Here is a 17,315-nt window from a genome sequence, read left to right as displayed (position 1 = left end):
TTAGCAACAACTCATTCCATTTCCACCTGAACAGATCAGGTGGAGATGTAATTCAAAATTACTCCAATAATGAAAGAAACAACCATAGGAAAACTTTAAGTATGGAAAAATGACTAAGTGATGATTGCTGTAAATGTAAATTGGTAACAGCACACCAATCCTTTGTTTGAGGATTATACATATAAATTTATTTTCAGTATAAATAAATCCTTCATGAACTAGGTCAGTGTCATATTTAAAATAAACAATTGCTTAGGTAAAGGATTTTAAAAATCTAAAATTGCATGTCTCAGCCAATTTTTTAAAATCTTTTTCTCTACAGCATGTGCACTACTTTTTGTTCACAATAATTGTTGGAAGAAGCAAGAGTGAAGATTGAGAAAGTGAAAATTGTAAGTATATTACTTAGATATGAAAGAAATGAAGATTTATGATGGCAAACAATTTCATTCATAGGCTGTGTGGATCGATGCAAGATTTTGATTGTGTGGAGTGAGTTTGAGGGAAGAATGGATTTGTATAAAGAGAGACAGCCTACACTTGAATGCATTTGGTATCTGGGGTCTTGAAAAATTATAAATTAGCCTGAGACCTAACACAGAGAGTCAGGGAAACTAAATTATGATGGGAGGAATGATGAGAATCTGGGTTTAAGAGTAACAATGTTATATAACTATGTTAATGATGGGAATGGGTATTATCATGGAAACGATTATGTGGAAAGAATCAATCATGTGAGAGATGTCTGCATAAGTAAGCAATTATCTATAAACAAATTACAGTTTGTCTTTTGTAGATGGTAACAGATAAGCAATTTTGTTGATAGGAAAATGTGGGAATAAGGTGATACTTTTTCAAAATTCTACCAATACATTTAGAAATGCTAGAAATAAAGGATTGGAATCTTGCAGTTTGTTGAAGAATCCTCAGGTGTTTGAACATAGGAGTCAATTATCTGCTGGATTTGATGAGGGTTGTAACCATTTAATTCAACTGAAGTTTTGATAGTGAGATGTTCTTGTTGTAAGCTTGAGGGAGAGGAGCATACCTTATGTGCTCTATTAATTAGAAACTCGATAATACCAATTTTTTAAGAAGTGTGATGAGCAGACTTCCAATGAATGTATCTGCCAGTAAAGAAAGGTTTTTGATAAACACTGGTTGATGAAGTACCAGAGGCTGTGAGAGTAAGAAGGCTGTCCAAGAATGGTAAACTAGTGACATTTTCGTTTTCCCAGGTGAACTGAATGTGTGGATGAAGGTTATTGATCTGTTGTAGGAAAGTGGTAAATTCATTTTCAGAATGAGGCCAAACCACAAAAACATCAATTTTTTTGCTGTTTAGCAAAACAGCAGAGGATTAAACAGAGTTCCAATCCCTTAGTAGAATTTTGAAGTATCACTTTATTCTCACATTTTCCTATCAACATCTGTTACTGGGAAGCTTAAGGGTCAAAGCTATATAACTGAGAGGAGACCTCCACATAGCCTTTATAGGAATGCGGAGAACCGACCAGGGCTTCTGACCTAATGTCAAATCACACCTTCTCGTAGTGCACCCTGTTGGGTATCTACCTGGATACTGAAAAACGACGATGGGCTGGCAATTTGGGATTTAGCTGACCAAATTGTATTCCTATTGGTTAAACCAAAATACAAAATGATGGTACAACATGACAAAATTTCATGCCAGCTGGGGTGTCGCCCAGTTAAACAAGGCCCCCGTTGTTTTCGCCAGGGAACCAGGGTGAACGGCGAAAAGTCAGCTACTGGAAAAAATCTGAAAACACACCCCAACTCAACATCACCAGAGTTAAAGATCGGTACTACAACGTAAGAAGCCCGAATGGCAAAGAAATGGAGCTAGCTGAGGAATTAGATAAGTACCAGATCGACATAATAGGGGTGACTGAAACAAAAAAGACAAAAACTGGTGAGATCTTTCTGAGCAATAAATACAAAATGTTATATTCAGGCAATGACAATCAAAGAAAAGGAGTAGCCACAGTATTCAACACAAAATACTAGGCTAATCTTCTTGAATGGCAGGCAGTGTCAAGTAGCGTGATTTGGGCAAATATCAGAACGGGGAACTGGACAATGAAACTTAGTTGTGCCTATTGTCCCACAGAAGGTTCTACTAAGATAGAATTGCAGGAATTTTTTGAGGCTCTAGAGAAAGCTACTGACACAATGAAAAAGGAAAAGTTGGTCCTTTTTGGGGATCTAAATAACAGAGTAGGAAGTAATTCTCAGACATACAAAAATGTTTTGGGAAAATTTGGAGAAAAGAGCAAAGCTAATAACAATGGCAAATACCTGTTAGATTTCTGCTCAGGACATGGACTGGCTATTACTAACACCAAGTTCCAACATAAAAATGTGCACAAATTCACATGGAGAGAAGAGTCATGGAATAAGAAAAGTCTCATTGACTATGTTATTGTTGATAGTGATGTTTTCTCCCTGGTGCAGGACACCAGAGTGTACAGAGGATTTAAAACTGGAAGTGATCACTATTTAGTCTTGAGTAGGATAAACTTGAATTTCGTATTGAAATGAATGACATGTAAGAAAGTTTTAAAGCGAATAAAAGTTGAGCAGCTCTCAGATGTGAACTGTGGACTAAAATACACAAGTTATTGAAGGAAAAATGAAGGAGTTTGAGAACAAGAACCAAACCGTGGAGATTCAGTGGCAAGCCTCGAAGAAAATACTGACTGATTCAGCTAGAGAGGCATGTGGTGAAGTTGTCTGCAAGGATAGAAAAATTAGAACTCAATGGTGAACACAGGAAGTTAAAGAGGCAGTGAAGGAAAAGAAGAAAGCATATCAAAAGTTCCTGGCAAATAAGTCAGTTTGTGCTCTTAGAGAATACAGAGACAAATGCAAGAAAGCTAAACAGTGTGTAAAACTTGCTAAACAAAAGTCATTGGAGGACTTTGGCAAGAATATAGAAAACAAATATCAAGAATGTGGCAAAATATTCTGGAGGTTGTTGAAGAAGCTTAGACATGGAGGAAAGACAGCTGTAAAAGGAGTTAGAGATGATAAAGGTGACACGAAAACAGGAGAAAAAGTTATCCTGGAAGTATGGAGTAATTACTTCGAAAAATTGCTAAATGAAACAAGCAGTGATAGCACAGTGGTAAAAAACACTCAGCAGGCATACAGCCAAGAATGCATATCCATACTTGAAGTAGAAAAAGCCATCGAAGGCTTGAAATGTGGAAAGACAGCAGGAGTAGATGATATTCGACCAGAAATGCTGAAGTATGGTGGTATAAAAGTCTTACAGTGGCTGCACTGCATAATTCAGAAAGCCTAGACAGAGGTACGAATTCCCAATGATTGGAGTAGAGCTCTCATAGTACCTATACATAAAAAGGGAAATAAAACTGAATGTAAGAATTACAGAGGTATTTCCCTACTGAGTGTTCCAGGCAATATCTATGCAAGTATACTTGAGAAATGTTTGAGAAGAATTGTGGAAGAAAATCTTGGTGAAGAACAAGCAGGATTCAGGGCAAATAGAGGCTGTCAGGATCAGATCTTCACTTTACGACAAATAGTTCAGAAAACACGGGAATATAACAAAGATCTATGTTTAAGTTTTGTCGATCTGGAAAAGGCACATGACAGGGTGGCAAGAGAGAAAGCTATTCAATATGCTACAGTTATATGGTGTCAATGGGGCATTATATCAAGCAATACTTAGTCTTTATTTGAGTTGTAAGTCAGCAGTTAGAATTGAATTACAGGAAGATGGTTTAATGTTAAATCTGGTGTGAGAAAAGGATGTACATTATCCCCTCTGTTATTCATTATCTATATGGATCACATTATGAAGGAAAGTGGTATTAAACATGATATCAAAATTGGAGATGTTAATGTCAGATCTTTGCTTTATGCGGATGATGTTATACTTCTAAATAATCCGCTACAAGTCTGCAAGATTCTCTGGCTAAATTGAATAACTGTTGTAATAGATATGGTATAAAGGTCAGCAATAAAAAGACAAACACAATGAAAATAGGTAGAATCACTGAAAATTTCAACTGTGTCTTGAACGGAGAACCTGTGGAACAATTAAAACATTCCAGCTACTTAGGCACGATTTTCAGTGAAGATGGTAAATTAAATATGGAAATAGACAACAGAATCAACAAAGCTGGTATAGTAGGAAGTCAACTGAATAAATTCATATGGAATAAGAGAGAAATCAATCAGAACACTAAATTAGCTGTATACAAGACAGCGTTCAAACCAGTTTTAACTTATGGATCTGAGAGCTGGGTCAATAGTAAAACACTTGACCAAAGACTAGAGACCACAGATATAAGAGTCCTGAGAAAGATTAGAGGCATGAACAGATGGCATCAATGGCAATGTCATTAAAAACAAGGATATTAAGAAAGAACTTGACATTGTCAGCATCCAGGAATGCGTTACCAGAGCTAATCTCAGGTGGTATGGTCACTTAAACAGAATGGGCGAGGAAAGATTAGCAAAGCTAGTGTTCTCTGCCAGGTTGGCAGCAAAATGACTCAGAGGAAGACCAAGATATAGGTGGATTGATACGGTACAAAGTGCCTTAGACGATAGAAATATAAGATCTGGTAATGTTGGAGTCTTGACAAGTAACAGACTGATTTGGAGGAAAATTGTAGATAGGAAGGTAGTAATGATGTAAATTTTTCATATAGTACTATCATATCCTGTACACCCCTTGAGGGTACATGGCAGGAATTTGATGATGTTGATGATGACATCTGTTACTATTTTCAAAAGAAAAATTGTCACTCCTATTAGCTGGTGTTTACCAGATTCCTTGTGAATGTAATTTGACATACTTTGGCCAGACAACTGTTCTGTAGAAAAAAGAATGAACATCACTATTACATTGAATATGTAAAACCTCAAAAGTCTAATATGGCAAGCATAGTATCTGCTAAGATGAAGCCTGTCTTCTCCATAGAAGCCATTCTAAATATGAATGCCTTTTCAAAGAAAATTGTGAAACCCTTTTACATCAGCTTAATCTGAATCAAAATAATTGTCATTCTCCCAAAACTTTGGGAGATTCTCATTTTATGTAAACATCAAAAATAGGTTTAATATTATTTATTAATATATGAATTTCTAGTTAAGCAACCACTTTTAACTGGTAAACCGATTGTTGTGTACCTTGTATTCTTGTTCTTTGATTTGCTTGTTTCTATACACACTGATATACTGTTATTTTCAGTATGAAACATCTGTACAGCAATCCCTCGATTAATGTGCGGCCCTGATTAGTGCACGTCATTATTTTTTATACCTGAATTCAATTAGTGTGTATATACATCTTAAAAATAAATGTTACATATTTTAAAAATTTTTGATCTATACATTTTTTATGGCTAACTATTTTAAAAAATCACTCACAGGATAAAATAATTTAGTTACCAATTTGAAACATTTTACAGTTATTTTTTAATGGCATACTACACTATTTCCATGTACACTATGCTCCAAATTTACCGCCAAAGTGTAATAATTTGTTGTAAATCATGTTGTACCACTTAATTACTACTGTACTACTTATGTTTGGATACAAAATAAAAAAAATAAAAAAAAAACGCCAAAATTTATGTCGTCTGTTTTACATAGCATTTTGCTGATCATATCTTGTACAATTGTTTTCCTTATTCTAGTTCAAATTATTTTCCTAACCTTTAATCATGAGTAAAAGAATTAGTGAGCAAAAAATACAAGTGTGAAAATGATTCGAAAAGTAATCTGATTGGAAGAAAAACTTGAAATAATAAAGAAAAATGAACAAGGCGAGTCCAGAGCAAAGACAGGACAAGAACACAAAAATGAGTGAATCAACTACTGAATACAAAGAGAAAGGGTAAAGCTGCTTCAAGTTCATCATGCATGCACTCGAAATCAAAGTATTTTAATGATTGAATTAGAGAGACTTCTTTTTACATGGATCAAAGATTGTAACCAAAAAGAATCCCGCTAAACTGGCCTTATTAAATTAAAAGCATTGCCTCTTTCTAACCTGGAAAGAAAGGGCTATCGGTTAGTAGTTGGAAGGGGCCAATCGTTCCATGCTGTTGGTTCACTGTCCCTCAATGAGTCTTTGGACTCCCTGGAGGTGTCAAATAATAATAATGATGATGATGGAAAGGAAGAATTTCAAGTTAGTGCTGGGTGATTTGAGCGTTTCAAATAGAAAAATAGCCTACATAATGTTCTAATCACAGACGAAGCTGCAAGTGCAGATAAGGATATATCCAGAGATTTTGAAGAAAATTGTGTAAATAGGGGACTATTGTGATTGACAAATATTTAATGTGAATGAAACTGGTCTTTTTTTTGGAAGCGAATGCCTTCCAAGACTTTTCTAGCCAAATCAGAGAAATCTCAGCCTGGTTATAAAGTCGCAAAGTGGAATGAAATTATGCTAGCAATATGTGAGCCGATTCACATTGGAAGCACATTCTTCCACATTGTGCAAATGATTTTAGAGGCTTTTCAAATTAATCTAAGTTAATTAAATCTCAATCTGAAAAGTTGAGTAATTCCGACCTGCTAAATTGAGATGCACAGCGGGAAGATCCTGAAGAATATGAAGAAAATTTAATCACTGACAAGCACAAAGAGGTTTCACAGAAACAATTTAAAAATAGTTTTCGTACAATCAAAGTTTTTAAGCAGCAATGCTTAGAGACTGACCCTGGTGAAGAGAGAGAACCAGCAAAATTTGCAGAAGAGGCAATACGGCCATACCATCAGTTGTATGAAAAAAAGAAACAATGTCTGCCAAACTACATTAGCTCAATTCTTTAAGAAGCAGAATAATAAATTTATATTCTGAATATGTTTTATTATCCTTCAGCTTCATGGTTTTCCTTTAACAAGGCCCTGAGACATACCCTAATTCTTTTATAAAAAAAAAATTAAGGGTCAAAAAAGAAACCTGAGGAACGAATTATACATTTTCCCATAGGTTATTATATTTGATTAGTGCGTTTTCAATTAATGCACCTATTTTAAAGACCACATTAGGCGCATTAATCGAGGGATTACTGTAGTTTCAATGAAGTTAATTACTGTGATTATCGTGTAATTTTTTGTTTATAGTTATGCCACAGGTATCTTTAAAGATAAGGAATTATCTAATTCCTTATCTAGAACAGAGATCTGCAGGTTATCTAACTATGTCATGCAAAGAACTTATGTCTGTACAAGAATCCTAGGAGTATCACAAACTAAGGGGTACGGTTCGTTGCCTTGATGAATACATTGGTATCTCAGATTGTAGGCATTAGTCAAGACTGCACAATCAGAAACAGATATATAATGTGTAAAGGGTACAATATTGTCAGGAAGGACAGACAGGAGAGGAGATAATGGGATATACTGCTAATGATACTGGATGACTTGAATCCAATTAAAGTTGAGATGGAACACTAATAACAGTTTTTCAAACAGTGAGTTTGAAGCTATCTGATGTGAGGTGGAGTCTAACAAGATCAAATTCATAGTGGGATGTTGTTACAGACCTTAAAAAATACATTACCAAATAAAAATGAGGGGTGGGAAATGCATAATCATAATGGGGACTTTAATTATCCAAACATTGATTGGGTAGCTACTAAATCTCATGAGAAGAATGAAACTGAATTTATTGAGCTGTTGCATGATAACTTCCTCAAGCAACATGTGACAGATGGAACTGAACGTCAGTGTTAGATCTGATTATAGTGTGAGAGAGATAAATGGTCATTTAGCATTTTTTTTCCCCATTCTACCACTTCTATATCTATCACCTGCACCAGCATATGGAATCATATGTTTTTATGCAACACATACATTCGTATCCAGGTTCAGAAATACCAACCTCCCTAATACCTCAAAAAGGTATTCCAATCTATAAGTGACTGCATCAATCCTAGTTTCCCCTTTCTATAACAGAATTATTTTGCCCTCCTTCAACTCATTAAGAACCATGCTCATGTTGAGACCTAAGCTAACAAACCAGGTTTAGGGGCATTGCTGTATTCTCTTGCACATTCTTTTAGCATACATGCTGTGTTTGGATCTCTTGCAATATCTTTAATATCTCAACTGCCTGTATCTTTTTTTATCTAGTCCCACTTAAGTTTCCAAAGAACTAATGGATCTGTCTAATGTATGCTTTACCAAAATGATTACTTAATATGTATGATGGTTGATTTAGGACTCCCACAATGAGTCTCTGGACTTCGTGGAGATGCCATAAATAATAACAATAAAATAATTAAGATGTGTAGACTGTTAGCATGGAATAGTACCCTGACACATGCACCTTTGAATCCAATAGGATGTCCCATAATAATTATAATATAAATTAAATATATATAAAATCAGCTAACTTCTATTTGTTCCTGTATAGCAGTGTTTCTCAACATGGGGCATATGCCCCACAGTGAGGCAATTAGAAAATGATGTTGCATTCGTCACCTCATCACTGATATACTCAAAGCACCCACCATTGTTGGCGAGGGGGCGGGGACATCAAAATCTTTGAGGCATTGAGGTGGGGCATGATCCAAAAAATGTTGGGAAATACTGCCGTATAGGAAGTAGGCAAGGCAGTTTTAGCCCTATCTAATTTTTGGAGACTGAGTGGGCAGTTCAATCTCCACTGGTAGCGAATCAGAGATAGCTGGCGCAAAGCTATCACTAATTAATCGGTATGCAATGAAGAAGATGGCTAGGAAGTGCAGCCATCTCGTGGTCCCTAACACGATAATTTTAATGTCTGAGAAAATAGTGTGAATTCGATAGCCAATTTTCTTTACAGGACAAAAAATCCAAGTTTCCGGGAGAAAAATCCCGCTTGCCCGTGCCAGAGATTGGAATTGCCCGAGAAAAAGGCTTAGAAAAATGTTCCTCTAGTCAGCGACTAGATTTGAACCCCCCCCCAAGTCTTTCCTCATGCGGTCAAGTGCCGTAGAGTGCAAAAGCCACTTCTACTGAGCTGCACAGGCTCAAATTTTATTTGAGCCTGTGTAGCTTAGTAGCTCAAAATTTAAATATGAATCAATTTCAAAGATTTTAAACATGCTTTCAACTTACCTCTTCCACAGTAATAGGAAGGATAACACGACTAGAAGAGAGGAGGAAAAAATAAATAAATATATATATCTATTGATATAGATGAAATCCAGAAATGCTAAATTTATAATTTCAACAATAAAACATTACTAAATCTGAAGATAAACGTGACTTAAGTAATTTTTTTCTCCAGAACTAAGTGCTGTAGTAACAATTTTACTATTTTTAGCTTTTTTGGAGTTAGATCTAGTTCCTTTTTTTCTTCCCTAACTCTAAAAATTTTAATCTAGCACTTAGCTATAAATTAGCTCTTCAAAACTTGTTTCAGCTCTTTTTAGTTGTTTTATAACCTACTCGTAGAGAAATTGTGTTAAAAGTTTCCCAGATGTTCGCATTCAATAAAGAATTATATTGTACATTTGGTGCAAGTACCATACACGTTTCAAACATATGACGTCAGTCAATCATGTGGGCTAACAGTCTGCCGTTTTGAAACCTTGAAGTTGATAACACCTCAAGTTAGTCTACTGCACAGTGCTCTGGTTAGTAGTTACAATAGCGAGTGGGATGTTTTCAGAGACTGATTGTAATTTGTTGCAGTAAAGAGTTGTATATCCTTCTTCAAAAATGAGCAAGCAGAAAAGGAGGGAGGGAGTGGTTGCAAATGGGAATATTTAGTAAATCACTGTGTGAAGATCCTGGTGATGCCACAAAAGGCCACTAAGTTTCACAGATGTGAGACAGTTGTTAAATATTGTCAGCTTGTAAAGCATAATGAAACTAAGAATATCTTGCTGCAGTTCCATATAAGGCTGTTCCTATTACAAATATGCTTGTGAAGTAGTCTGAAGAATTTTGTCACTCATCATTGAACAGTTGCAATCATCTAGTAGATCTTTGCAAAAATATCCCAGACAGTCAAATTATGCCAAAGGTAAAAATGCACCAAACCAAGTGCTCCGACATTGTAAAGAATATTCTACGCGAGGATTTTGAAGATCTAATTGCAGGTATTGGAGATGGAAATTTTGCTAATAGATGAATCTAATGGTATCACAATGAATAAGGTTTTAGGAATTATCACTTATTATAGCAAGAAATTCAACAAAATTATGCATACATTTCTGAGCATGGCAGTTCTAGAAAAGTGTGATGCTAGTGGTATTGTGGCTGCACTAAAAAAAAAAAAAAAAAGCTCTTGACCAAGAACTTTTTTGGACAGTAAAAATCTCACAGACAAAGCCAGTGTTATGGTTGGTGTCAATAATGGTGTTTATGAACAAATGAAACATATATTCCCTCCTTAATCTTAATTAGATGATTGTATGTCATTCATTCAAGTGGCAATGTCTCACACTTGTACAGAATCTCTCCCAAGAAAATTAGAATTTTTAGTTGCTGATTGATGACTATTTGGATCCCAAACGAAATCTTGGTTACAGATTTGAAAGAAATATTCCAGAGTTGATGATACAAAAGAAAATAACACTAAAATGATTAGCACAATCTTAGAAATAGAATAAGTCAGTTTCTTCTTAGTCTCTTCAAACAGCTTAAGCAAAGACTGTATGAAAACTTAAATATTTTAAGAATGACTTCTTTTTCTGTTGACAATTCCCTAAAGCATATAAAAGAACCTGTCACTCTCATTTTAGAAAGAATTTGGAAAACATAAGATGTTGCTGCTGCTGAATACTAGTACAATACTATCCACTTAAATAAATGGACAAATAAAGAAAACACTGAGCTATTCTGGGATGAAGTACAAGAATACAAAGATGCATCTGGAATGAATCCATTTAAAGAAATTGCTCAGTGTGCAATAAATTTATTAATACTGCCAAATTCTAATGCAGAAATTGAATGAATTTTTAATTCCATGAATGTAGTTAAAACTAAATTAAGAAACAAATGGAAATGCCAATGCTGACAGCTATTTTGTCAGTTAAGTACGGCCTCGGGCATAACAACAAGTGCTGTAAAGACTATCATTTACCAGAATCTAAACTGAGTAATACTGGAATGATGACCACAAATAATGAAGCTGAAAATCTAACTGAAAACACAGGTGAATTAAATGCAGAAGACCACTTTAAAGATGTCTTTAGCCACTTAAATGCAAGTACCTGAAAAGTATCTGCTACTACTACTAAAATTTTAGCTTTGGATTTTTATTTTCAACCTTTTTTTTTTTTTTTAAGATTTAGCTGTTTTTAGTAATTTTCCTTTGGCAACAGTAACACACACACACAAATCGTGAAATCTAATTCAGTAGAACAGCTTGTCTGTTCTACTGAATTAGATTTCATATAGGATGGAAAGTTAAGCTTTCCATCCTATCATACAGGAGACAGAATTAAATATCTGCTCCCTCGAAGAACAGCACTGCGAACCTATTTTAAAAAGCTGTAGAATGAGAAGAAAAAACAGAACATGCTACGCACTTTCTTCAAACCTCTGATAAGAGATTTCAGAGAATCTCTTAGTCACCCAAGAGATTCCCTCTGCAGAAGAGGTATGGAATGTAAATGACACTTTTGCAAAAGACTTCTTCGCAACATTAATACTTCTCCTGCTCACCCTCAAGCTTAGTATGGACAACACCAAGATAAAGTTTTTTTATCATTATTTGTTTCTTATTCAATTTGTATATAATAAATGTTAATCCATATGCATAAAAAAACATTAGTTATGAGCTTAAAAACATTTACATATCCTTCGTTTTAAAAATTTTATGGAATTTACAACCGTGTTTAAAAAACTTTTTATTATCCCGACGTTTCGCTCTTCACATCAAGATCATCATCTGGAGCATACATAAGTATACAGAACAAGCTGAGTTACATCACTAACTGTAAGCTAGAGAAACAATGATTTGATCACGTTATTCTACTGGTGTGACCTCTGGTGGGGAAAAAAAAATTATTAAATAAAATAAAAAATTTAAAAAAATTAATAAATTTTTACATCAAGCTAAATTCTATTTTTACAATGACAGGAATAAACATTCTTTTAGATAGTTTTCTTTCAGAAACAATTGGTGTCCTATTTTTAGTATTAAAATTCTTATTTTTGATTTACAATACTCAATACTGGATTTTCTACAGTCCTATTTATAGTTGTTCTTGGTGAGGAAGGTTGAATATATACGTTCAATATGTTTGGGATTTTTATACCATCATTGTTGTTCAGATTGGGGTGGTTGCTGATAATCTCACAGGCTTCCTTGAATTTTCGTTCATATCATGTTCTAGTGTGATGTAGACAGCTGGTGGTTTTCCAGTCAATTCTGTGTAAGGTATTCAGAGCATGATCAGAAGGCCAGCTTCACCATAATTATTATATTTAATATGTCGTTTATGTTCTTTTTTGTCTAATAGGAATAGTGCATCCTGTTTCTCCTATATATGGTATGTTGCAAGTACAATAAATCCGGTATACTCCAGGGTGAGCTAGTGGAGGGAGTGGGTCTTTGGATGAGTTGAGTAAGTTTTTTAATTTTGCAGGAGGTTTAAAGGTGGCTTTGAGGTTGTACTTTTGTAGTACTCTGTTTATTTTGTCTGATATTCCTTTAATGTAGGGAATGGTTATAGTTTTACTGTAGTCCAGTTTGTCTTTGTTTTTTATTGTGGTTTTGTAGAGAATTTTGTTTATAGTATTTTGGCTGTATCCATTTTGTTGTAGGTTATTATTGATAATTTTAAATTCGTCTTTCAGTGCCTGTTCATTGGAACAAATCGTCTGAGCTCTGTTTTTTAGCATGTTGATGACACCTAGTTTTTGTGTTGGGTGGTGGTAGGAGTTTAAGTGTATATATTGTCCCGTACGTGTTGGTTTTCAGTAAACAGTGAAGGAAAGATTGCCCGAGGGAAGACGTGTGACAAGTGTATCTAGAAACTGAAGTGTGTTGTGTTTTTCAATTTCAATTGTGAACTGTATGCGTTTGTGTTGTTTGTTTAGGTGGCTAAGGAATGTGTCTAATGTCTGGTGGCCATGGGACCAGATTGCGAAAACATCGTCAATGTATCTAAGCGAGACTTTGGGTTTTAGAGGGGAGGAATCTAGGGCAAGTTGCTCAAAATGTTCCATTAAAAAGTTAGCAATGGGGGGGGGGGGGGGATAATGGCTGTGCCTTCTTTTTGTAAGTAGAAGGCATTTTGCCATGCAAAATAACCCGACCGTAATACATGCGCAAAAAGCGCCGTGATATCTGGAGGGAATTTGTTCTGTAAGAGAAGGATTGTGTCATTGATTGGGACATTCGTAAAGAGGGCAGAGACATCAAAACTGACTAATAAATCATCTTTTTCTAATGTAATGTCTTTGATGATGTTTATGAGGTGTTGTGTGTGTTTTTGATATAGGAAGGAGAATGACCTACCAACTCCTTGAGTGTTGCTGCTAATTTTTTGGCTAAGTGATACGTCAGGCTATCAATTCCTTCAACGATAGGTCTTAGCGGGATGTTTTCTTTGCGAATTTTTAGTAGCCCATAAATTCTAGGGGAGCGCCGTAATGAGGGAACAGTTTTTTGACTGTATTTTCGGGCCATGTGGTAACTGATTTAAGTAGTTTCTCTGTTTTGTTTTTTGTTCTGTTAGTTGGGTTGTAGTTAACTAATCTGTATGTGTTATTGTCAGAGACCAGCAGATTCATTTTTTCTATATAAGTGGTACGGTTTAAAATGACAGTGGCATTTCCTTTATCGGCTCTGGTTATTACTATGTTCAGATTTGTTTTAAGTGATTTTATCGCTGTTAATTCGTGTTTAGTTATGTTGCTTGTTATTGTTTTGTTGTTGTGGTTTAAAATGTTCGCAGTTTCTATACGTATTTTGTCTGCTATATTATTAGATATGAATCTTAGGCCTCTTTCCATATTACAAATAACTTCAAGTTTGTCTATCGTTTTTGGTGCTATAGCAAAATTTAAACCTTTGTTAAGTATAGAGATTTTGTCTTTGCTCAGAGCGTGGTTAGATAGGTTAATTATGTTATTGATACCTGTGGGTGATTGGTGGCTCCTGTTGTTTCTTGCTTCTGGTTGGTTGTTGTTCACTGTGGCAAACTTTGAATATGGCAGCTGGTTTTGTCATTCTTTTAGTCTTTGAAATTTGGAAATTAGTTGTTCTTTCTTTGTTTGTTGGATGTGGTTTGCTGTCCGTAATCCTTTCTAGGATTATCCAGATATCTGCGTTTAAGTAGCTAGACAGTTCCGTTTTTTCCTTTAGTAGCTGGTTTTGTGTAGCGGCTAGGTTCTTTCTGGTAGCTTGGATCTGCTCTCTCAGCAGTGCTTTCTCCATGCGGTAGTATATTCTTTGTGCCTTTGTTGAAGTGAATTTTCTCTTTAGCCTGATGCAATTAGGAGCGATATCGCTGTCCCTGCACCGTTTTAATGGTGTAGGGACAGCAATAAATTTTTGGAGGCAATAAATTTTTACTTCAGGGTCTCTGAAATGGATTTGTCATTTTAATATCTAAAAGATATTAAAATGACTTTTCCCAGAACAAATTAGCAATGTTAAACAAGGGTCAACCATACTATCATAATATGTTTATTACCATTATGAAACATACCAATCTGGCAATATATGAGGGTGGTCTGAAAACATCTTGGCCTCAACCATAGATTGCAACACTATTGGCAAGATTTTTTTTTTGCTAAGTTAGTTCATCTGTCATAAGCATCCATGTGAAATTGCAAGTCATTCTATCAAGTAGTTTGTTTTATACAGCTGTCTGAAGAAAAACTGTTGACTGTATCGCTTGAAATGGATAAAATTGAGTATCATGCGTTTATTAAAGAATTATAAATTTTTTAATAATAAAAAATTTATAATTTAATAAGAATTATAAATTATGAATTTTTACAAAGAATTATAAAAATTCTTTGTAAAAGAAAGTTTAATGCCAAAAGAAATTCATTCAAAGTTCATAAAAGTTTATGGGCACTCTTCTCCTTCATTTTCGACAAGGGGCTGTCGAGTTTAAATGCGGCCATACCAGCCTTGAAGACGATCCACGTGAAGGACATCCAAAAAGTGTAACACCACCAGAAATTATTGATCAAGTGCACGATATGGTATTGGATAACCGGCAAGTCAAAGTGCTGAGACCGTAGGCATTTCAAAAGAACGTGTAGGATATATTTCACACAAAGAATTGCAAATTAAAAAGCTTTGCGCAAGATGAGTGCCACGCTTGCTCACAGCAAATCAAAACACACTTGCATGAAAATCTCTGAACAGTGCTTGGAGGTGTTTTAACAAGAATAAAACTGATTTTGTGCATCGATTTATTACTATGGATGAGACTTGCATTCACCATTACACACCAGAATCCAAGCAGCAGTCAAAACAGAGGGCAGAAGCCAGTTGTTCAGCACCAAAGAAGACAAAGTCAGTTCCATCAGCAGGAAAGGTCATGCCATTGGTGTTTTGTGCTAAAGGCATTTTGTTTATTAATTATCTTGAAATGGGTAAAACAAGAACCAGGGAATATTATTCCAATCCTTTAACCAGACTAGACGAAAAAATTCGTGAGAAAAGAACCGGTTTGGAGAAGAAAAAAATCATTTTTCATTAGGAGAATGCACCTTCCCACAAAGGCGTTTTGGCAATGGGAAAATTAAGGGATCTGCACTATGAATTGTGGGAACATCCATCCTATTCTCCAGATTTGGTTCCCTCTGACTTTATCTTTTCCCAAAACTAAAACTCATCCTCATTGTCAGATTTTTTTTCTTCGAATCAAGGTGATTGCAGCTGTAGCGGGGTTGTTTTGCAGATCTTACTGAGAACCACAACAGGGACGGGATAATGGCTACAGAATCACTAGAATAAATGTATTAGTCTTAAGAGAGATTATGTTGAAAAATAAAAATAAATTTAAAATCGTTTTTTCATTGTTAGGCCAAGAACTTTTCACACAACCATCTATATATGGCCATCAGTGGTGTCGTGCACCCATTTCTAATAGGTGTGCTCGTGTGGCTTATGAAACCCGTGCTACAAAATTCATGTCAATTTGACTGTCTGATAATATTTTCATCGATGTATGAAAGTTTTAAGAGTGTATAGATCATCAGCACTCACCTTAATTGGTCCAATGCAATTCATTGTAGATAAACTTTTATCAATTAATTGTAACCAAATCTGCACAGAGTGGGGAGGTACAATGTGCTTGTTTTAAGATATTAGAAAACAATAATGGAGAGATAGGATGCATATTACAGGCCTATCTGTTCGGCAAATTGTTCACAAACTGGGCCTCCCAAATCAACAATCAGTAATAACATACTAAGATGAAGGTTCAGGGAGTAAACCGCAAGTGCTACCTTCCAGTGGATGACCCATCACAATCACCAAATATGACGGTAGGGTGCTACAAAGGATAATATGTAAAAACCACCATTCGTATTGATTGGAACATGAATCTTCACAAAAACATTCAGAACCAAGGCTCACAACATGGGTTTCTATGGCATGACCATAACATGCAAGCCGCAACATTAACCAAACCAACATGCAGTGTAGTCTTCAGTCATGTAGAGTGAGTACAGTGGGATATGGAAACTTGGAAAGCCATGTTATGGAGTGATGAATCACGCTAAACCCCCCTCTATCAAGCAGATGCCCAGTAAATGTCTAATACTAGAGTGTGCAACTCCAACTATGAAATTCGGAGGTGGCAACGTGATGATATGATACTGTTTTTCCTGGTTTAGCCTCAGACTTCTGTTTGTGGTGCCACAAAACATCAAGAAGTATCTGAACATTCTGGGTAATGGAATGCTTCCTACTTTGTAGTATTTCTAGGGAAATAGCCACTGTTTCTTTCAGCAAGACAAAGCACCATGTTATAAGGATGCTTCCGTAACTGCATGGTTTGTGAATATGTATGTCATCACACTTGACTGATCTTCACAGAGCTCTGTTCTCAATCCTATTGCACATCTGTGGGATGAACTGCAGCATCTAGCGAGGTCAAGGTCATCTGTCCCACAATAGTCCAGGACCTCATTACATGCTTATGGGAAGAAAGGCTCAAATTTCCCATTGATCACTATTAAGGTGGGTGCCATGACTGTTCCTCAGACTATGGTGTCCATGACTAAGCAGTGTATATGCCCATGTCAGGATTCAAATTGTTGGTTGGCTAAGTGGCAACATAATCACTCAGCATAGAGATTTTAGATGATGTCAAAAAATAATAATAATT

The 17,315-nt window shown here is 35.5% G+C and overlaps 1 protein-coding gene across 1 annotated transcript in view; it reads right to left on the bottom strand.

Annotated features, from left to right (window-relative positions):
• The window catches only part of LOC150097905 (phosphatidylinositol transfer protein alpha isoform-like), a 193,685-nt gene that overhangs the window by 129,714 nt on the left and 46,656 nt on the right, over positions 1-17,315 (bottom strand). Inside the window, exon 2 of the mRNA XM_090406086.1 lies at positions 9,118-9,148. Coding sequence (XP_090262212.1) covers positions 9,118-9,148 — 31 coding nt within the window. The remainder of the gene's footprint in view (positions 1-9,117; positions 9,149-17,315) is intronic.

Source organism: Typopeltis vanoorti, chromosome 16 (genome assembly GCF_054136105.1).
Source record: "Typopeltis vanoorti isolate ZY-2024b chromosome 16, IOZ_Tvanoo_1.0, whole genome shotgun sequence".
NCBI lineage: Eukaryota > Metazoa > Arthropoda > Arachnida > Uropygi > Thelyphonidae > Typopeltis > Typopeltis vanoorti.
This window is presented reverse-complemented; position numbering and strand designations above follow the sequence as displayed.